Source organism: Pongo pygmaeus, chromosome 1, assembly GCF_028885625.2.
Source record: "Pongo pygmaeus isolate AG05252 chromosome 1, NHGRI_mPonPyg2-v2.0_pri, whole genome shotgun sequence".
Lineage (NCBI taxonomy): Eukaryota > Metazoa > Chordata > Mammalia > Primates > Hominidae > Pongo > Pongo pygmaeus.
This window is the reverse complement of record NC_072373.2, coordinates 33,086,998-33,109,619: the sequence shown is the minus strand read 5'-3', so window position 1 is coordinate 33,109,619 and position 22,622 is coordinate 33,086,998. Positions and strand designations below refer to the sequence as shown.

The following is a 22,622-nucleotide window of genomic DNA, read 5'->3' as shown; positions in this document are numbered from 1 at the left end:
GGCCTGGAGGCCTAGGAGGAAAAAATGGTTTCAGGGGCCCAGGGCCCCCCTGCTGTGTGCAGTCTAGGGACTTGGTGCCATGTCCCGACTGCTCCAGCTGTGGCTAAAAGGGCCAACATACAGCTCAGACCATTGCTTCAGAATGGCAGCCCCAAGCCTTGACATGGTGTTGGGCCTGCGGGTGCGCAGAAGACAAGAATTGAGGCTTGGAAACCTCTGCCTAGTTTTCAGAGGATGTATGGAAACACCTGGATGTCCAGGCAGAGGATGTGCTGCAGGGGCAGAGCCCTAATGAAGTACCTCTGCTAAGGTAGTGTGGAAGGGAAATGTGGGGTCAGACCCCCCCACACAGAGTACCCACTGGGGTACTGCCTAGTGAATCTGTGAGAAGGGGGCCAGCATCCTCCAGACCTCAGAATAGTAGATCCACCAACACCTTGCATCGTGTGCCTGGAAAAGCCACAGAAATTCAATGCCAGCCTGTGAAAGCAGCCAGGAGGAGGGCTGTACTCAGCAAAGCCACAGGGGCTGAGCTACCCAAGGCTGTGGGAGCCACCTCTTGCATCAGCATGCCCTGGATGTAAGATATGGAGTTAAAGGAGATCATCTGGTAACTTGGAGGTTTAATGACTGCCCCATTGGGTTTCAGACTTGCATGGGGCCTGTAGGCCCTTTGTTTTGGCCAATTTCTCCCATTTGGAATGTGTGTATTTACCCAATACCTGTACCCCTATTGTTTCTAGGAAGTAACTAACTTGCTTTTGATTTTACAGGCTTGTAGGCAGAAGGGACGTGCCTTGTCTCAGATGAGACTTTGGACTTGACCTTTTGAGTTAATGCTGGAATGAGTTAACACTTTGGGGGACTGTTGGAAGGGCATGATTTTGTTTTGAATGGTGAGGACATGAGATTTGGGAGGGGCCAAGTGGGGGTGTGGCTGTGTCCCAACCCAAATCTCATCTTGAATTGTAGTTCCATAATCCCCATGTGTTGTGGGAGGGACCAGGCGGAGATAATTGAATCATGGGGGCAGTTTCTCCCATCCTGTTCTCATGATAGTGAGTTAGTTCTCATGAAATCTGATGGTTTCAAAAGGGACTTTCCCTGTTCCTCGCTCGGCACTTCTCTCTTGCCTGCTGCCATGTAAGACATGCCTTTGCTTCTCCTTTGCTTTCAGCCATGATTGTGAGGCCTTCCCAGCCATGTAGAATTGTAAGTCCATTAAATCTATTCTTCTGGCCAGGCATGGTGGCTCATGCCTGTAATCCTAGCACTTTGGGAGGCAAGGTGGGTGAGATTTGACACCAGTCTGGCCAACATGGTGAAACTCTGTCTCTACTAAAAATACAAAAAAAAACAATTAGCCAGGCATGGTGGTGAGCATCTGCAATCCCAGCTGTTCAGGAGGCTGAGGCAGGAGAATAGCTTGAACCCCAGAGGTGGAGGTGGCAGTGAGCTGAGATCATGCCACTGCACTCCAGCCTGGGTGACAGAGTGAGACTCTGTCTCTAAATAAATAAATAAATAAATAAAAACCTATTTTTCTTTACAACTTACTCTGTCTCGGGTATTTCTTCACAGCAGTATAAAAATGGACTAATACATGGGGTATTCTATGTATTAGAATACTATGTATTAGAATGGGGTAAACTTTAAAGAGTAATTAACACCAGTTCTGCATTTCTTATAGGAAAACAACAGGAAGGAAGATTTTATAATTCATTTTATGAGAGTATTATCCTAATAACAAAATGAAACAAACACAATATATAAAAACAAAACCATAGAGCAATATTTCCTATGAATACAGATGTAAAATCCTTAGCAAAATTTTAGCAAATAAAATTTAACAGTATATGAAAAGAATTACACATAAAGACACACACAAAGGTGGTTTTATTCCAGGGATGCAATGCTGGTTCAAGATTTGAAAAGCAACCAATGTATTCTATTTTACTAACAAACTAAAGAAAAAAAGATCAGGTGATCATAATAATTGATGCAGAAATAGCAGCTGACAAAATTCAACACCATCCATAAAAACCACTCTCAGAAAAACTAGGAGTAGAGAAAAATTTCTCCAACTTAAAAAATAACACTATCTACAGCTAATATCCTGCTTATAAATGGTACAATCTTTCATAATTCCATCCAATAATTAGCTCCACTTTATAAGATGTTAAGAAAGAAATCTAGAGCCAGTAGTATGCTGGAGTACACTACACTGGCTCATAAGAGCAGATTAAGTATATCTCTTCTGAATTCCATGTTCAGTGACATCTCATTGGTAGATTGAAATTGATTATGGTGGCCTTTTTTTCTTAGTCAGTTGTTAATTATTTACAAGCACAGAACCACCCAAAGTTGTCTAGCATCCCTATAAAATGGACTTGAGATAGAATTTTGAGTTCAGAAAAATCAGGTTTCAATTTCTTGTAGATCTGAATGGTGAAATGGAGAGACAAATCTGATGCACTGTAACTCCTGTAGGTTAGACACATAACTGAGATTCTGGGAGGTAAAACCATAGTTTACAGTCTTCCTATACTATATAACAAAGCTCTTGACCTTAGATTTTCAGGGAGAAAAACTGTTCTGCAAGTGAAAATTTACATAATGCTCAGATTATTGTAATGACCATTTAAAATAACAATCTAAGATCAGTGCTCAGATAATCTATTTTTATTCATTCAACATTTATGTGACGAATACTTATTGGGGGCTTTTTATATGACCAAAACTCTTCTGTTTATGCTAGACAGAGAGAAGAAGAAAAGTAAACAAATAAATTAATTTTACAAAGCCTGTAATGAGAGTAACATGGGATGATATGAAAGACCTGAGAATGTTTTGTAATTGGGTGGTCAGCAAAGATATCTCAAAATATGATATATCAATATTTGAATGATAAGCAAAAGATAGCCATGCTGAAAACTCAGGGTAGATGTGTAAAAATAAAATATAATATAAAAATACAGTCAGAGTTTACTAATGAATATACGGAAAACTGTAGTATGGCTTTCTGAGAAAATAGTCCCTCAATATTATAAAATAAAAATAGTAGAAATTGTCTTTATTAATAATTTTTCTACTCTTCAGCTTTCTAATGAAGCATGTAATGCCCCCTTATTAACACATGATGGTTACTCTGAAGGTCTTTGAATCCATCTTTTGTCTTGGTTTACATTTGTCTTTTATTTGGGAAAGCAATTTTTAATGAATTCTCAAAATTATAGGAGAAAGATATTTTGTCTTGTATGTATTATGTTCACAATATAACTTTTTAACAAATGTTCTATAACTGGATTGTGGTTTATGCTCCTAGCCTTATTTATTTATAACAGAATATATAACTGTTTAAAATTAATACAATCATTGAATTGATTCTTCAAAGTAAATTTCTCCTTTACCGATTTTCACAATTTTCACTTATTAGTATTATCAGAACAGGTAAAAACTTCAGCTTAAATAAGAAGCCTGTTTTCCTGCTTGAGGTAGGATACATGAACTGAGGTTAGTTAGAATCTGTGTGCATGTAGGCTAGACATCGATATTTGTGATGTAAGTAAAAAGAATGTTTTAAAATTATAAAAAATCCATTGTACTTTTAAAAGGGAAAGTTAGACTAAGAAATTGAGAAGCGAGGCTATCATAATTTCCATTTGGCCCTAAGTGTAAGTGACTTTTGCTATATGATCTTCTATGGAATTTTTGGAGAAACTATTCTTGTTTATTTATATCATGTATTAATATTAATTCACCAATAATTCCAAGACATATACCCCAATTTACTTGGAACATCTACCCTTCGATTTTTTGACATTTGTAAAATTAAAACTAAAATAAGCCTTTTTATATGCAAAGCACCACCGAACTAGTGCTATATTTCATGTCCATACTAAAAGTTGCACAGGAACAACCATCTCTTTGAAATGCAAATGCAGATAGAGGATTTCCTGGTAAATGCAGTCTTCAATTCTACTAGTGAAATAACATCCAAATAAGTTTCTGGCAGACAGAGTAATCCTTTACCTTAAATACTCAGAAAAACTCACCTGATCGCAAAGAATGCTACCATTTCTAGTGCCAACTTTATCACAGTCACAGGGTTTGCAAACATCTATGGCCGAAGGATCTGCACCAACTTGTCGGAAAAAGTAATCCTTGCACAGCTCACAGTTCCTTCCTGCATCAGGGAAAGGTTATGCATGTTGACTTCTAATTCATTAAAATCAGCTGCATAATTCAAAATTAAAGACTATATTCCTTTGAGGGAATTCTATAATTTTCGGGACGTCCATTTTAATGCACCTTTCATCTCTACCTGCCAATTTAGTGATCCAGAGCATATGAAACAATGAACCTGTTACAAACTGTGCTTTACTTCATTAAACTCCCATCTGTTATATAATACCACACTTCTAAAAAGCTGTGCTTTATAGGGGCCCATACATTTGGAAAGAGTTTGTTCCTAAACTTAAAACTTTATGTCTAGGGCCAGGCACTTTATCTAAATTCAATACAGTAGGAGAAATTTCTACATACGTGGTAGATGATACTTATATAGTAAGAAGCAAGCAAGTATGTAGTATTGGAAATATTTTTCTAGAACTCAATCATGTAAAATGGGAGACTTCTCTTAATATAATTTATTATTCTGTAGTTAACACAATTAAAAGCAAATGATTATGTTAGTGGCCATTATTTTTCATTTCAAAGATTGAAATAGAAATTCATTATATTTAGAGATACCAAGTACTTTTCATACTAAATACTAGAATAGCCTGACATTAGATATATCAGGTAATTCCTATGGTTTATAATTTATAATTACAAATTTCCTTTGCTATATTATGTAATAAAAAAAAACCTAAACTACAAGGAGTTTTTAAAGTGAATGTGACTAGTATATAAGATAATTGAAATAAGCTGAAATAAAACTCAAGACTATCAATTCCCCCTTTTAGCATGATGTACTTTGCTCAAAAAATATTGAAATTGCCCCAATATTAGAAGACTACAGAAATAATCAATAATCAATAATATGAAAACACATATTCTGATAGATATTGGCTATTGAGCTAGTTAAAAATTAAATTGATTTATAATATTTCTAGACTATTTCCATTTACATATGCTGTTGACTCCCAAATCTATATCTCCAATCTAGAAATCTCTCTTTTATTTATCAATTAATGAATATTTATTTCGTGATTACTATGTACCAAATACTGTGCTAAGTGCTGTGTAATACAGTAGTGAACTAAATACACAATACCCATTGCATCTCTTTCACAAAACTCTCTTACAGTCTAGGAGGTAAGAGGAATCTTAACTAAATAATACCAGGAGTAATACACATTTATACACCATGATAAGCATAGTTGTCACTAACATGTATAAGTGATTCTGATCTTCTCTAAAGCATCATGAGAGGATTTCCTTGAAGCAAAGAGCTTCAGAACTGTGTTTCCAACTGCCCCCAGGAGTTTCTCCTATGTCTCTTGGAAACTGAGTGAACATATCCACAGTAGACCTTGCCATCTCCTCCCTCATCTCAATCCTCCTGTATTTTCTATCTCAATGGCTGTCACCAATGTTGAGCCTACTGCTCAAGCTAGAATGTAATGTTAGGTATCAATCTTGGCTCTCCTTCCTTCCTTTGCCTACACTCTGCTCACAAAACACTCACTTTTTTATCCTAAATATCTCTTGGATCCATTTCTCTCTATCCATACCATCTGAAATGTATTCTGACATCATTTCTCACCTGGACTATTGCAGCACCTCACTAACTTGTTTTCCCCAACCACTCTAACCTTCTCCAATCCATTTTTTACTTTATAACCAGGTGTATCTTTTAATAACAAGTAACTGATTATGCCCCTTTCCCATATAAAACCCTTAAGTGTCATCTCCTTGACCTTAGATAAAAGCCAAATGCTTTATCATGGCTCCAGAGTCCTCTATGATCTTGCCCTGCCTTCGTTCCTAATATCTCTTACCACCAGCCATTTGCCCATCTTTCGGTTTTTCTAAGGTGTCATGTTTCTCTCTCCTCTAGGCCACTGCACAAAATGTTTCCCTAATTGTAAGCCTTAGTTCACCATCCTAATCCTTCAACTGGTTAACTCCTACTGTCCTTGCCCTATCTTAGCAATCATCAGACAACTTTGTAATCATTCCTTTCAATAGTCTGTCTTTCCCACTGTACAATAACCCAAAGACAGAAAATTCATTGTCTTATTCATCCTTCATGTCCCCAGCACCTACCGAAGATCTTGTGATATTTAAGTTATCAATAATTAGCTGATAAATGGATTCATGCTTAAGAGTACCACTTTGAAACCCATCAGATATATGCTATTATATTTTACAAATTCAGATGTTGGCCATTTCTTGCCTTTCAAAAAAAGGATGGTATTTTTCAATGACTAGTCAAAGGCTTTGTAATTTTAGAACAGGACTTTGATTATCATCATCTCCATTTAATTAGTGTTTTCAAAAAGAGTATTCTCAGATTACCAGTGTCCATGCCAAATCTGAATGAATGCAATCTCCACATGAGCATCCAGACATAAAGGACAATAAAGGGGACAAAAGGAAACTGATTTTAAGGATATGTGTTCAACGTAAGCATTCCTGAGTTATTCTAAATATGGTTGTGGTTTAGTCAAATGGTGTGAACTCTTTAAAAAACAAAACAAAACAACAACAACAACAAAGTCCTTTTCCTGAAAAGATATAGTTTAAGACAAGAGTGCTATTTCTGAAAACTACCTAGTGATTTGGAAATAGGAAGATTTGGTGAAGTAGCTTTGATTTTCAAACTTAAAGGTATGAAAGTACATCCTTAAATAAGATAGCAATAACATAATTTAAAATAATATGCATTGTAGATAGAAGCACACAGGCCTCCAAACCAACTCAGGAATTTATTTGCTACTTACCTGTAGTGTTATGCTCACAAGCATCACAAACTCCTCCTCCCCCTCTGAAGTGCTCAAAAGGAAATGGGTCTACAGAGATGTTGTAATGGCAGCTTTTGGAATGGCTGTTGCATTGACAAGGTTTACAATTGAAAGCGTAAACTTGATCACCTTGGCGGAAAGACTTGTCATTATAAAGAGGCAAGCAGCGATCACACTAGAACAAAAAATATCAGAACAGTAAAGAAAATAAAGCTGTGATTTTCTTTCATTTTATTGATACGTTAGGCCTTTCACCAGAAGTAAAGCACATATAAGTGAGTTAAAAGTCAGCAATGATTTTATTTGAAAAATATTTCGCAAGTCAGAAATAGCATATTTATGTGCATGGTAGGGTGGAATTGTAAAAGTGACCATGCAAGCTTGAACCATGCAAAATGATCTTTTTTTCTTAATTTTTAATTTTTGTGGATACATAGTAGGTGTATGTATTTATAGGCTACATGGGATGTTTTAAAAAGACATACAACGCATAATCATCACATCTTGGAAAATGGGGCATCTATCCCCTCAAGTGTTTATCCTTTGTGTTACAAACATGCAAAGTGATCTTAATAATCAACAGGAAAGGTTATGATAGTTCTAAGACTTTGTAAAACTTCAACATGTTAACAACTCCCCAGTGCCAGTTATAAATGTAAAGAAATAAACCAGTAAAAACAACCGTTTATTTAGTACTCTGTAATTTAAAACATTAAAAACTTGCAGAAGTTGTTTTACTTTTACTCCTTAGTAAAATACTCACTAAAAGTACTTTGAACAGTGCTTGCCTTCATCTCACCTATAACTTACCACACTGAACACAAACATCTTTTTTTTTTTTTGAGTTGGAGTCTCGCTCTCTTCCCCAGGCTGGAGTGCAGTGGCATGATCTCCGCTCACTGCAAGCTCTGCCTCACGGGTTCAAGTGATTCTCCCGCCTCAGCCTCCCGAGTAGCTGGGACTACAGGCGCCTGCCACCACGCCCGGCTAATTTTTAGTATTTTTAGTAGAGACAGGGTTTCACCACGTTAGCCAGGATGGTCTCGATCTCCTGATCTTGTGATCTGCCCGCCTCCGCCACCCAAAGTGCTGGGATTACAGTTGTGAGCCACCACACCCAGCCACATCTTTTCTTTGCCTTAGTGAACTGTCACGCTTCTTTCTAAGTTTGAATCAGCTCCGACATTTTAACTTTTATGCTTTTAGTGTTGTGAAGTACCCGTGAGAATTCGTCTAATGTGAAGTGTTTGAGTGTCACTTCCTCCAGGACATCTTCACCCTATTCGTGGCAAGCACTTTCCTCACTTATGTTAAGTTCACCTTCACTAAGTAGCTCTGGCTACATATTCAGAATCTCTCAAACCTCAGTAGTGACTATTTCTTCTATGACTCCACTTAGGTTCAATCTCAATTTTACTTCAAGTATTTTCTTTCTTTGCAGTGCTTTCCTCTTTGCTGTCCAATTCCTCTTCTTTTTTGAATATCTGTGTTTGTAAAGTGTCACTTGGGTTTATCACTCACAAGGAGGCAACACAACCACACGCTTCTCTGTCTATGAATAAACTGAATGATAAATGTGTAGTGCGCAATCACCAACAGATACTGAAAAAAATAAACGTGATTGGTCACTGACCACAATGTGCATCTGTTATTTTATGTGGTAATTTGTGGACTGCAGAGCCAGCAGCAATGTTTGTTTATGTAATTACTCACAGTAATATTCAATGTTACCTGACACTTGAGCTACATTTTTGGAGGACTGGTAGCATTTAACTAAACTATGATAACTGATATTCATGCATATCAGAATTGTGTAAGGAGAGAACTGACTGTATAACTGTAAGATAAAATTTACTCAAATTACATAATAGGTCTGTTATGTATTGGAACAAATAAACCTGGATATATGTTTTATAATTAATTATTTTAACTTTCTAATATAAATACAATTTATGGACAAAGCAAAATTTTTTCCATAGATTTAAATAACAATTCAACTGAACTGAGTTTAGTATAACTATAGACATAATAAAAGTATTCTTTATAAAACAAAGGCAGGAGGTAGAAAATTAAAAGCCCTGATACTTTGACTAGCAAATGATAAGTCAAAATGTCAACATGAGACAATTTCTTTCAAATTTGTATATGCATATATTTTTTCTTTTCAAAATTATGAATATACATGGGTATTGTGTTATTAAAAATCATGTATTTTGTATTACTATATAGTTTTGTATTATTAAACGTCATGTATTTTGCTGCATTATTTCTTATATTTCTCATAAAATAACATTCAACCCTTCTGCAATCATTACACATTTAGTTTTTTTTCCATTTTATTTTGGGGATGGGGAGTGGATATATATCTAAGTATTACCTTAAGAAAATTATGAGATGAAATTACATTATCAAAGAGTATAGACATTTTAAGGATTTTGTTAAATATGGTCAAATTCCTTCTAGAAAAATTAAACTCATGCTCACACCAGCAATATCTGAGAATGTCCATTTTCTTGTGTTCTGCCCATAATTGTTATATATTCACTATTTTGATTTTAGATAATATGTCAATTACTGTTTTAGTATTTATGTCTTTGGACACTAGTAATGCCAAACAATCTTCACCTAGTTCTTGGTTAGATATTGTCCTTTTTGAGAAAATTATTCATTTTTCTTTAGTATACTCTTTTTTAATTGACTTTAGAGATTTTATCAGATATTAGAATTTTCCTTTGCCTGTAAAACAGTGAAGATTTAGTTCATAATTTTAAATATACATTTATATTTATTTTCTTCCCCTACTTTATTGGCCAGAATTTTCAGCATAATAGTTAATTTATATGGTATAGTAGTGTGATAGACATAATTATCTTTTTGCTCATTTTAATGAAAATGTCTATAAATGTTACAGCTTTTATAGTATTGATTATTGATTTTACATAGACAATTTTTATCATTTTAAAGAAGAAATTGCTACTTCAAAACAACCAATATGGATTTATGTAAAAAAATAAAAAAATTGTCAATTTTATTAAATGTTCTGATTTGTTTGACCTATTGAATTGATAAATTATACAATAGGTTAGTAGGCTAACTGGAGTCTGTGCTTGCATTTTTTAATAAACCCAACATCATTAATAGTAAATAATGCCAAGTAAAAAAAAAATTAGGAGTTTTACATTTATAATCATAAATGAGGTTTATCTAGGTTTTATAAAGACTTTTATTAAAATAAACACACCTTAGAATTTTAATAGGTAATTATATGTATTTGTATTTATAAAGTTAATTTTAATATCTGAATGATCAGAAAATTATCATTTTGCACACACACTAAAACCAATTACATTTTATCAAATTATATTTCATGTAAAGTACAATAAATTCAAGGTAAGATTTATAATAAGTAAATACCAAGATTTCTGAAAATCATTTTTCTCACTCTCCATTTGCTGTGAAATACTTAATGTGACTTCCCTAAGTGCCCAGCATATGCCAGAGTTACATGTTAAATTATGAATCAGGAGAGTCAAACCGTGTAAAGTAATGTCTCTCTGTTTATCCATGATAATGGTCCTTTGCTCTTTGTTTTATATTAACATTGTTAAAAACTATTTTCACATTGGGACAACAAAGGTTATTCTATTGTTCTATTTTAATATAGAATAAATAGTAACAAATATTTAGTATTTTAGAACAGTTTGACATATTTCATAATCATTATTGGAACATACACTGTCAAAAGCATTTTTTTTTTTTGGCCAGTATTTACTTTTCCCCACTAGTTCAATTTCTTCCTTTAACAATCTTAAAGGGAGAAGATAAAATATAAGAATTTAGTTGTCCAGTGTGTTGCTGTTTAATGGTATTCCAAAATTTTAGCATGAAAACAAAGTGAGTTTTTTCTACTTAGCTGAGGAGAGAGAAAAAGACAAAAGGGAGAAAAAATAATAAGAATGTAAACATTAGGTCACAATGTTTATATCACGTAGTGCTACATTTTAATAATTGGTAAAAAATAATTCACCCTTTTGGTCATTTTACAATGGTCAAGTTAAACTCTATGGTCAATTACAATATCACTGTAATATTCTTTTTGGAGTGATAAAGATTATCTTTCCCCACAGCCATGTGCAAACCTTTAGGCTAAGGTAGTTGTCCCTCTTCTCATCTCTCAGAGTACTCTATTAATACCTCAATCTTGCTCCTGTCACTCTACTGAAATGATTGGCTTATGTATATTTATCTTTCAGGAAATACAAGTTATTGACTTTATATTCTCTGTGTCATCCATGCATTAGGAGCATGATAGACAATTGCTAAGCTGTTAACTGACAATTCACAATTAATAATGATATTAATGTCCAAAGAAAGTTGTTCTTGAGGGAATTTAGAGAGGAGACAGAATGAGAACAATTCACAAACAAGGTGACATTTATGGAAAGTCTTCAGAATTGACTGTTATGTGATGATTTGCAATAAAAACCACTTACAAATATAAAATGAAACTCACTTCATAAAAGAAGAATATGTGGCAACCATTAAAATATTGTCAGCTATGGGTCTTTAGCCAAAAAAATTTAAAGTGGGGAAATTGACCTCTTTACATTTCCCTCACCAGCAATGCCCATATGCAAATCAAATTTATTTCATAAAATCAAAAGTTAGAGATTTAGGTACAGGCTGAGAGTCAGACAGCTTAGTTCTATTACTGGTGCTGCTGTTTACTAACCGCAAAAAGGCCACTGTGAAAAGTAACATCAAATGCACACTCTCATTTGATGAGTATAGTCTCATTTGATGAGAGTATACTCTGGTTACTATATTAAACATTTAAAATGGGTTGTTTCATTGAATCTTTTAGGCCTGGGTGATACAATATCTCACATCTAATTTCTGTTTCTTGATTTGCTAGCCCTGTGTTCTTGAGTAATTGCCTGTACCTCTTTAATACTTATTTTTCTCACTCGTAACATGAGAGCAATAATACTTCTCTCATAAGGTTGCTGTAAAGACCAATCAGTTATCAAAGTGCTTGTCACACAGTTGGCCCTCAGCAAACTTGCCTACTACTTTGATCATTATTGGATTCACGACAGAGGATTAAAGAGGTTAAGTAACATGAACAATGACAATGGACAGTTAGTTAGTCCTAGAGTCCTCTTTACTTCTATGAATCTCAGTTTCTTCATCTTCAAAATGAAGATAACTTAATGGAATGTCCTACTTTTATCTGACTCAAAATAATCTTAGGATAAGTGGTAATATATAAATAATGCCCAAAACAAAGCCTGGAAGTTATTACATGCTCAAACCTGAAAGTCAGAAGATGGAAGAGGAGGAAAAAGAAGGAAGAGAGGGGTAAAAACCCAACAGAGTTGTTGATCTCAAGTTTGACTAGCACCAGCAGTATATGACTATCACTATGCTATATATAGTCTATAACCATTAAAAGGTGATTCTGTGATTCATAAATGCACTGGTCTATGATCTGCTGTGGAGGAGGTTGCCTACAGAGTGGAGCAAGAAGAAATTTATGACCAAAATTTATTTCTGGTTAATTTGATCATCTGTAGCTTTAACTACAGAGGAGGTCCTATCTATCGACAATACTTCCTAAGAGCCATCAGACATAACTATTACTTCTTCTAGTAGCCCTATGTGTGGGGAAGATATGTTCTAATCGGATAAATGAAAGAATAGATGAAAACTTGCCTTCTGACTTCTTGGATTTGAAGGAGAGAAATGAGCTCATTAAGCTGTCTTCCCCAGTTCAATTAGCCATGCAATTAACCTGATTCCCAGTATTTTAAAAACCCTATTCCATTGTAAAACTTTTGCCAAAGGCAAAATTTTGCTGTAACACAATGCCCTGAGCCTATTTTTCTCTTGACTTCAAAGCATTCTCATTGAAGAATTTGTTTACTCTATGGTGGTTTTTATTATTCAAGTTGTGCTTTCTTAAATATAAGTTGGTGGAAGTGATGAGATAGAAACTGTGGTCCTGTCATACTGATTTCAGATGCAGTTTGTCTTTTACAAAACAACTGCTGGCTGTTTGAGTTTGGGATATTGCCTACATGAGTTAGTGGAGCAAATCCAGCAAAAGCATTCCTTTGCTATTTCTAGGAAGCATTTTTGCTTTTTGATTATAATCTTTAAAAAATCTAATTTCAGATTTTATACTTAACATCAGCCCAAAAGCCATTATCAAAAAGCCTAATTGTAAATAAGACTGGACTACATGCTGTATCAACGTTCCAAAGACACAATCCTGGCTGCCTTAATGTTTAAAGCCAAAGACAAATTTTACCACTGACCCAAAGGAATGGTTCTGGTCCTGCCAAACTACTTGTTATTGAAAATGGCTGGCCTTTCTTTTGTGGAGAAAAAAACCCTGCAGATATATGGATAACCTGTTCTGTTTTCCTGAAGAAAACAAGCATAGCTGTTATTTTTTGATCCTCAAATTAATATTTTTTAGATTATGATAATACCTGGGTGAAAGGAATTTGTAGAAAGGGCCAGTGCAGGAACACTGCTTGTAGGAGAGGAGTTTATCCATTCCTTTTAGGAGGAGCAACATATGTATACATTCCACAGGACCCAGAAATTCCACTGATAATTTAGGAGAATACTTTTTCTTTCTTTCTTTTTTTTTTTTTGAGACGGCGTCTCACTCTGTTGCCCAGGCTGGAGTGCAGTGGCGCAAACTTGGCTCACTGCAAGCTCCGCCTCCCGGGTTCACATCATTCTCCTGCCTCAGCCTCTCGAGTAGCTGGAACTACAGGTACCCGCCACCACACCCGGCTAATTTGTTTTGTATTTTTAGTAGAGACAGGGTTTCACCGTGTTAGCCAGGATGGTCTCCATCTCCTGACCTCGTGATCCACCAGCCTCAGCCTTCCAAAGTGCTAGGTTTACAGACGGGAGCCACCGCGCCCGGCCGAGAATATGTTTTTAAAGCTGCTTGATAAAGATTTTCTGTTTTAATAATGGGGTGTTGATAATACTGAAGAGAAGGAAACAAATTAAATGCCCAAGAGCAAGAGCGTGGTTTAAGATGTCCCACTTCCTAAAAAAAATAAGGCTAACATTTATAAATATAAATAGAGAAATATATTCATGATACAGTTTGAATTGAAAATCAAGTTAAAAATAATATATAGAGTATAATCCTCTATTCTAGATAAAGGTGGACTTATCTATAGATATAAATATGCCATTTTAAGAAGATAGAGATAGATGAGACAGGTTTACTAATAATAACAATAATATAATGCCTGAAAGTATATAAACTAAGAGTATTGGCTGGGGTTACCAATGGGTGGTAGGTTTACAGATAAAGTTTATAACTTTATTTTTTCCACAGTGTACATTTATTACTCATGTATTAAAAATTGAGGGCAAATAAAATGTAACTGCATGGATGGTTACAAGATAATTATACATCATTTGCATGCAACATTTCACTAAGAAAACCTAAGAAAATTAATATGTTTCAGTTTTAAATTACACACAGATGAGCAAAAATCTGCAGAAAAAATGATTCTCTTTTCAAGTATTATGTAAGCTAAAAAGTTTTTGAGCCACCAGTAAACAGAGTATGATTTGTAAAAAATATACATTTTTTCCAAAACAATGGGATTAATATACAGAAGCAAAGATTTTGAGAGATGATGCCTAAATTTGTTTTAAAATTTGATTTAAGACATATACAACACACCAGTGCCTATTTGGGTCTTTGATCCTAAAGATGATACCGTTCTATTATCATTTTGTGTGGTTTGCAAAGACAGACAGAAGGAATACTTTGTAGTGTATTCTTTGATTATAAAGTTTCCTGAAGTATTAAATTCTTGGTCCCATAATTGGTTCTTAACAACTCCTTTCAGATAATACAAGGATAACCATGACAAAATGGAAGAAATAATAATTGGTAAGTGCATTATAAGTAAATTTTTGAATTCTCATAATTTTCATCTACCTTTTCTACCAGTGATTTTAAAGTTTGATTTAAAATCAAGAACTCTGTGTGTATCTTATATTTTATGCAGCTCCTGAAGCAAATGGTTTTCTATTTCATGTTTTCCCAATCTCCAGTTGATCATTTGTCACTTTCAATTATGCTTCGGTTTCTTCTGCAACAACTGGATTCTCCCGATATGTCCCTGAATGCTCAAATTATGAGATTAGACAATGGCTATATCAGGGTCAAGGACCTTTATCACTGATTCATTTAACTGCTTTCATTTTGATAGCTTCTTAAAGGCTACTAATGAACTCCACTAAGTTGCAGCCAAATACTTTGACATGTTCAGGTATGAAAATCATTGAATAATCATTGAATCTAGAAGACACTGATGAAATTTATTTTATTACATTATATTCTAATAATACACAATGACAGTTCTTTCTTGTGGATCATTAAACTGAAGTATAGTGTTCCTTCGTTACTATTACAGAGCAGCAAAGACAATCTTTCAAAGATAACCAAAGCATTTTTATCAACTCCACTCCTAATAGATTCAATTTTTTTAATTTTTTTTTTTTTTTTTTTTTTTGGAGACAAAGGACAGAGTCTTGCTCTGTTGCCCAGGTTGGAGCCCAGGCACTATCTGGGCTCACTGAAACCTCCACCACCCACGTTCAAGAGATTCTCATGCCTCAGCCTCCCTAGTATCTGGGACTACAGGCACACACCACCATGCGCAGCTAATTTTTGTATTTTTTGGTAGAGACAAGGTTTCACCTTGTTGCCCAGGCTCGTCTCAAACTCCTGACTTCAAGCGATCCGCCCACCTCGGCCTACCAAAGTTCTGGGATTACAGGCGGGATCCACCGTTGACAAGACATACACTCAATTTTATTTATTTCTTAACACCTTCAAATTTACAGACAAAGTAGAAACTTGTGTAAAATACAAGTTTAAGTAATTTAACTGCAAGAGCAATTTATTTATTCAGTCACTTATACAACAATCTTAAATGCCTACTACGTATCTTTGAAAAAAGAAGGAAGAAAAATATCCTCTTAGACAAAGATACATAAAGTCCTTGCAAAAGGTTGGGGGCTAGGGAGAAAATTTCCCTTCAAGGTCCTGAGAGCTCCCAGTGTCAATGACCTTTGTAATCTTAAGTTCGTAATGATCACAACGAGTCATTGAAAACAACTTGTCTTCAATAAGTTGAAGAAGTGCCTAGAAGGAGCCCTAGAACATAGTAGGTACTCAATTTATATATCTGGATGTTTTCCTTCAAAGACCTCACTTCTAATCTCCATGTTTATACTGGCTTCAGGGACAGAAAATAGTATTCGAAGGAGAGGGGTTGACTGGAGTCACTCTGGCTCAATCCATCTTTACTTTCTGCTGAGTCTAAACTGGACAGCAAAGCCCTAGAAACCAAGAGATGTAGTTATTCCACTCCTGGCTATAAAATCTAGAGATATGGATGCAGCACTGCCTATGTGAGAAGGAGAGAAAGACAGTCTGCTTCAAAGTGAGAGATTATAAAATGATCACTTTTTAGTAAGGTTATAGTACTGTTCACTGAATAAAAGAAGTAATTTTTTAAACTATTCTCAGATGTCCTGAATGAATTGCAGACCCTCTGAAAATCTGTAAATTTTCCCTCTTCCATCAGTAGAAACCAGCCCCCTATATTGGAAATGTTAAGAGCCTAAATCTCTAATAATAGTAATTGTCCTCCAGCTCTATTCAAGGCTTCCCCTTTCCTCTGGCTGGAGCAGTTCAATTGTAATTCAAAGGATCCAGTTTCACTGTGATTTGTCTACTAGGTAGAGAAATCATCTTTATAAACATAAAAACTTTAGTGTACTCAGGTATCTTTTTGCCAATAGAACTGTCCCTAGGTAGCTCTAATGTTCCCATGGCAAAGGTAATGTTAGACAAACTTGTTAATTTATTATCAGTGATAGATTTCAGAGGGGAACACAGATAAAGTGCCCAACTACATAGAGAATCTAGAGAGAAAATGGCTCAGTGCTTTGCACATGGGAGGTGATCATATATATTTGGTGAATGTGCGAGTGAATGTCCTAACAGACTGTTTGCATTTATGACACATTATAAGACTGTACTTGAATGTGACTAGCATTTAATTGAATAGTAACATTAAAGGTTTAAAGGCAAATGCAATAATACTTCACCTGTGAATTTTTACCTACAGATTATGTAATTTCAATGGGAAAAGCCAAAACAAATACTATCCTTTACTGCCGAGAAGACAGAAATGCCATGTGTTTATCCTTCAATGACATATTCCTTTCTCAGTAATTATCTTTCCCTTGGCTAGAAAGTCTTACATAATTAAAGTGTTCACAGATACAATGTACTTACTCACTCTCTAGATACTGAAATTAATAGCATAAAATAAATAACTACTAATACTGTTGGACAATACTGATCGAACATAGGTGACAATACAATGATGACAAACACATCATACATAGTTACTTCAATATTTCAACTAAATATAAGTTGCTATTTTTAGAAACATTGTAATTCAAGTAATGCCTACTCTAATTCCATGGGTAAAGTGAAATGGAAGATTGGAAAATTATCCAATAAAACCAATTGTAATAACTTGACATAAAACCTATATTTAGAAAAACAGAAACTCTAGGCAGGATTGTTCGGATAATCCTTCAGTCTACATGTTGTCTATATATAAATATAATTGATAGCCTATTTTTTTAAACAGTATTTCCTTACTGTAGGCCTTGTGAATACAGACCTAATTATGTCTAGTGGTTGAATGAGATGGAACCATTTCCATGAGAGGCCCTGCATTCTTATTTGTTATTTTTCAACACTGTATGTTGTTAGGTATTTGATTACTCCTTTGAAATGCCTGTCCTTTATTCCTTCTTCCTCTTATTTATGGATTGTTCAGGGCACTAAATAAAAAAGACACATGTGGGCACACCACGTTGCCTTAAGAGAACAGAAGGAGGATTTTAAAGTTTGTTCAAGATTGTAGATAGTGGATGAGATAAAGCAATTCTATTTTATTGCAACCATAATAATTTAACCCTATTGATATTCCAGGAAATATGGCCTGGAATAGAGACCATATTTATTCAGGATAACCTGCATTGTTTTACAAAGGAATTCAATGAAGAAAAGCTGGATTCATTCTATTAATATGTTGTTTACAGGCAACTCTCCAAAATAATATACATCATACAAATATGAATTCACATACTAAGAAACATAAGGAATTATTGATGTTTTTTAATATTTAAGATTCCTCTGAACTTAGTCAACTGATATAAAAGGTATTTGATTATTTAAATATAAAGGGTATTTCATATTAGACATTTTTTCTAGTATTAGACTTGATTACTACATTAGTAAATTAAAAAACCCTTTCTTAAGTATTGCTGCATTAAAATTTTTCTTTAAGATTTAAAATATCTATGCTATTTATATTATTTGTTAATTACTAATTGTTAGCCTGAATCATTTGTTTGCACTGAAGTCATCTCTATTTATTATAGTAATTAGTGTCTGCCAGGGAATCTTTTTTGAATTTCACAAATGAAGGTCCTTCAATATTTTCAAATACTTGCATCTGTAATCAAGACATAATGGCTGTACTCTAGCATAATGCACTACATATAGAAGGCATTTATAAATATTTGTTGAGTGACTAAAGCTAGCAAATGATCAATCTTCACAGTAAAACTATAAATGTACACAGTAATCATGAATTTAGTAATGGTTATTCCATTGTGAATAGAGTCACCTCCACTCTGTTTTTAGTAGTAGCATGAGTATTTACATAGATGATATGTTCCTGATAGATTAATCAGATTATTGTATTTAAGGGAAATTATACTGAAATATTAAAAATAAATATATGAATAATTTAAAAACAAAGAATTGTACTATTTTATGTACCATTCAACTTAGAAACAAGACACTGCCATATATATTCCACTCCGCTAATAATATCTGAATTTAGTAATACAGTAAGTAGTCCTGTTTTCCACAAGGAATACATTTTAAGACCTCCAGTAGATGTCAGATCTCTATGTTCCAAGTGACAGCAACTGGGTTTGGTACTATGTGTACTATGTAGTATATATTTTGGTTCCATGTAGTACATATTTTCTGTTCATGTCTTCCAGTCACAAATTTAATGCTTTTTCAATCTTAACTAGGCACTTATCTAGCACTGTGGCCATAACTTTTGCAGTTTGTGGTGTGACAGCAAATCTAGCACTAATTTCTTTTTTTTCTTCACTATTTCACAGATAGAAGATTCATTTTATAATAGATCTTAGCAATCTCAGCATACTTTTTAAAATTTCCTTATTAAGTCAATAACAGTGGGTTTGGTTTGTTTTTGTTTCTCTAGTTCCTCGAGATGTGACCTTAGATTGTCTATTTGTGCTCTTTCAGACTTTTTGATGTACGCATTTAATGCTATGAACTTTCCTCTTAGCACCACCTTTGCTGTATCATAGAGGTTTTGATAGATTGTGTCACTATATCAAACAATCCAGTTAAAGGATTTTTTTAAATTTCCATCTTGATTTCATTGTTGACCCAAGAATCATTGAGAAGCAGGTTATTTAATTTCCATGTATTTGCATGGTTTTGAGGGTTCCTTTTTGAGTTGATTTCCAATTTTATTTCACAGTGATCTGAGAAAGTACTTGATATAATTTCAATTTTCTTAAATGTATTGAGACTTGTTTTGTGGCCTATCACATGGTGTATCTTGGAGAATGTTTCATGTGCTGATGAATAGAATATATATTCTGCATTTGTTGGGTAGAATGTTCTGTAAATATCTGTAAAGTCCATTTGTTGTAAGGTGTAGTTTAAGTCCACTGTTTCTTTGTTGACTTTCTGTCTTGATGATCTGTCTAGTGCTGTCAGTGGAGTACTGAAGTCCCCCACCATTATTGTGTTGCTGTCTATCTCATTTCTTAGGTCTAGTAGTAATTGTTTTATAAATCTGAGATCTCCGGAGTCAGGTGCATATATATTTAGAATTGTGATGTTTCCCTGTTGGACTAGTCCTTTTATCATTATATAATGTCCCTCTTTTTCTTTTTTAACTGCTGCTGCTTTAAACTTTGTTTCATCTGATATAAGAATAGCTACTCCTGTTGGCTTTTGGTGTCCATTTTCATGGAATATCTTTTTCCACCTCTTTAAGTTTATGCAAGTCCTTATGTGTTAGGTGAATCTCTTGAGGACAGCAGATACTTGGTTGGTGAGTTCCTATCGTTTCTGCCATTCTGTGTCTTTTAAGTGGTGCACTTAAGCCATTTACATTCAGTGGTAGTATTAGGATGTGATACCATTCTATTCATCATGCTATTTGTTGCCTGAATGCTTTTTCTTAAATTGTGTTTTTTTAATATAGGTCCTGTGAGATTTATGCTTTAAGGAGGTTGTATTCTGGTGTATTTCAAGAATTTGTTTCAAAATTTAGAGCTCCTTTTAGCAGTTCTTGTAGTGCTAGCTTGGTGGTGATAAATTCTCTCAGCATTTGTTTGTCTGAAAAAGACTATTTTTCCTTCATTTATGAAGCTTAATTTCACTGGATACAAAATTCTTGGCCAATAACTATTTTGTTTAAGGAGGATAAGGATACGACACAAATCCCTTCTAGCTTGCAGGGTTTCTGCTGAGAAATCTGCTGTTAATCTGACAGGTTTTCCTTCATAGGTTACCTGATGCTTTTGCTTCACAGCTCTTAAGATTACTTCCTTCATCTTGACTTTAGATAAGCTGATGACTATGTGCCTAGGCAATGACCTTTTTGCGATGAATTTCCCAGGTGTTCTTTCAGCTTCTTGTATTTGGATGTCTAGATCTCTAGCAAGGTTGGGGACGTTTTCCTTGATTATTCCCTCAAATAGATTTTCCAAACGTTTAGATTTCTCCTCTTCCTTGGGAACACCAACTATTCTTAGATTTGGTTGTTTAACATAATCCCAAACTTCCTGGAGGCCTTGTTCATTAAAATTTTTTTTTTCTTTGTCTTTGTTTGATTGGGTTAATTCAAAAGTCTTTTCTTCAAGCTCTGGTGCTCTTTCTTCTTCTTGTTGGATTCTATTGCTGAGACTTTCCAGTGTATTTTGCATTTCTCTAAGTGTGTCCTTAATTTCTAGGAATTATGATTGCTTCTTATTTATGCTATTTATTTCTCTGGAGATTTTTCTGTTCATATCCTGTAATATTTTTGAAATTCCTTTGAGTTTGTATTCACCTTTGGTGCCTCCTTCAGTCACTTAATAATCAATCTTCTGAGTTCTTTTTCTGGCAATTCAGGGTTTTCTTCTTGGTTTAGATCCATTGCTGGTAAGCTAGTGTGATCTTTTGAGGGTATTAAAGAACCTTGTTTTGTCATATTACTAGAATTGTTTTTCTGGTTCCTTCTCATTTGGTTAGACTATGTCAGAGGGAAGATCTGGGACTCAAGTGCTGTTGTTCAGATTCTTTCTTCCCACAGGGTGCTCCCTGGATGTGGCTGCTCAGGGATGTGCCTTCCTGAGAGCTGAACTGCAGTGATCATTGTTTCTCTTCTGGATCTAGCTGCTCAGTGGAGCTACCAGGCTCCAGACTGGTAGTGGGGAGTGTCTGCAAAGAGCCCTGTGATGTGGTGAGTCTTCAGGTCTCTCAGCCCTGGATACCAGCACCTGCTCTGGTGGAGATAGCAGGGGAGTGAAGTAGATTCTGTGAAGATTCTTTGTTGTATTTTTGTTTATTGCACTAGTTTTGTGTTGGTTGGCCTCCAGACAGGGGGTGGTGCTTTCAAGACAGCATCAGTGGCAGTAGTATAGGGAGGATACAAGCTTGCTGTAGAGTCTCCTGGATAAGTTTCTCAGGTAGTGGTCAGCACCATAGAACTCTCAAGAGATTATGTCCTTTGTCTTTGGCTACCAGGGCAGGTAGAGAAAGGCCATCAGGTAGGGGCAGGGTTAGGTGTGTCTGAGCTTAGACTCTCCTTGGGCAGGGCTTGCTGAAGCTGCTCTGGGTGTTGGGGGTGTGGTTCTCAGGATGATGGACTTATGTTTCTAGGGGGATTATGGCTGCCTCTGCTACATCATACAGGTCACCAGGAAAGTAGGGGAAAGCTGGCAGTGAAAGGCCTCACCCAGCTCCCATGCAACCCAAAAGGCCAGTCTCACTCCCACAATACCCTCCGCAACAGCACCGAGTTTATTTCCAGGCAATGGGTGAACAGGGCTGAGGACTTGCCCCTGCTCCAGGTCTCCCCACCGGGAAAGCAAGCAGGGCTTTCAGGTTTCACACCTCCCTTCCTGATGCAACTTCTGTGCTGTGTCTGCACTCCCGGTTCACCCTCTGCCCCAGGTTCTGCTAGGAAATTTCGCATTCAGTCGAAATTGTTACAGAGTTCATTTGGAAGTTTCCTTCTCCATGTGGTCTTTCCCCAATTCCACTGGCAGTCCTACCCAAGGACCCTACGAGACAAAGTCAGAAATGGCTTTCCTGGGGGCTGAGAGAGTCCACAGGGCTCTTCCCCCTGCTTCCTTTACCCCTATATTTTGTTCATCTAAGTTTGTCTCAGCTCCAGGCAGGCCAAATCCATCACCTGTGATCTGGACCTTCAGGTTCCCCAGGAAGGGTATGTGTTCAGGGGT

General features: G+C 35.4%; 1 protein-coding gene across 1 annotated transcript in view; it reads right to left on the bottom strand.

Moving 5' to 3' along the window:
- USH2A (usherin) overlaps positions 1-22,622 on the bottom strand; it is a 793,063-nt gene that overhangs the window by 658,992 nt on the left and 111,449 nt on the right. Inside the window, exons 9-10 of the mRNA XM_054484303.2 lie at positions 6,951-7,146; positions 4,056-4,186 (exon numbers count right to left, since the gene is read on the bottom strand). Coding sequence (XP_054340278.1) covers positions 4,056-4,186; positions 6,951-7,146 — 327 coding nt within the window. The remainder of the gene's footprint in view (positions 1-4,055; positions 4,187-6,950; positions 7,147-22,622) is intronic.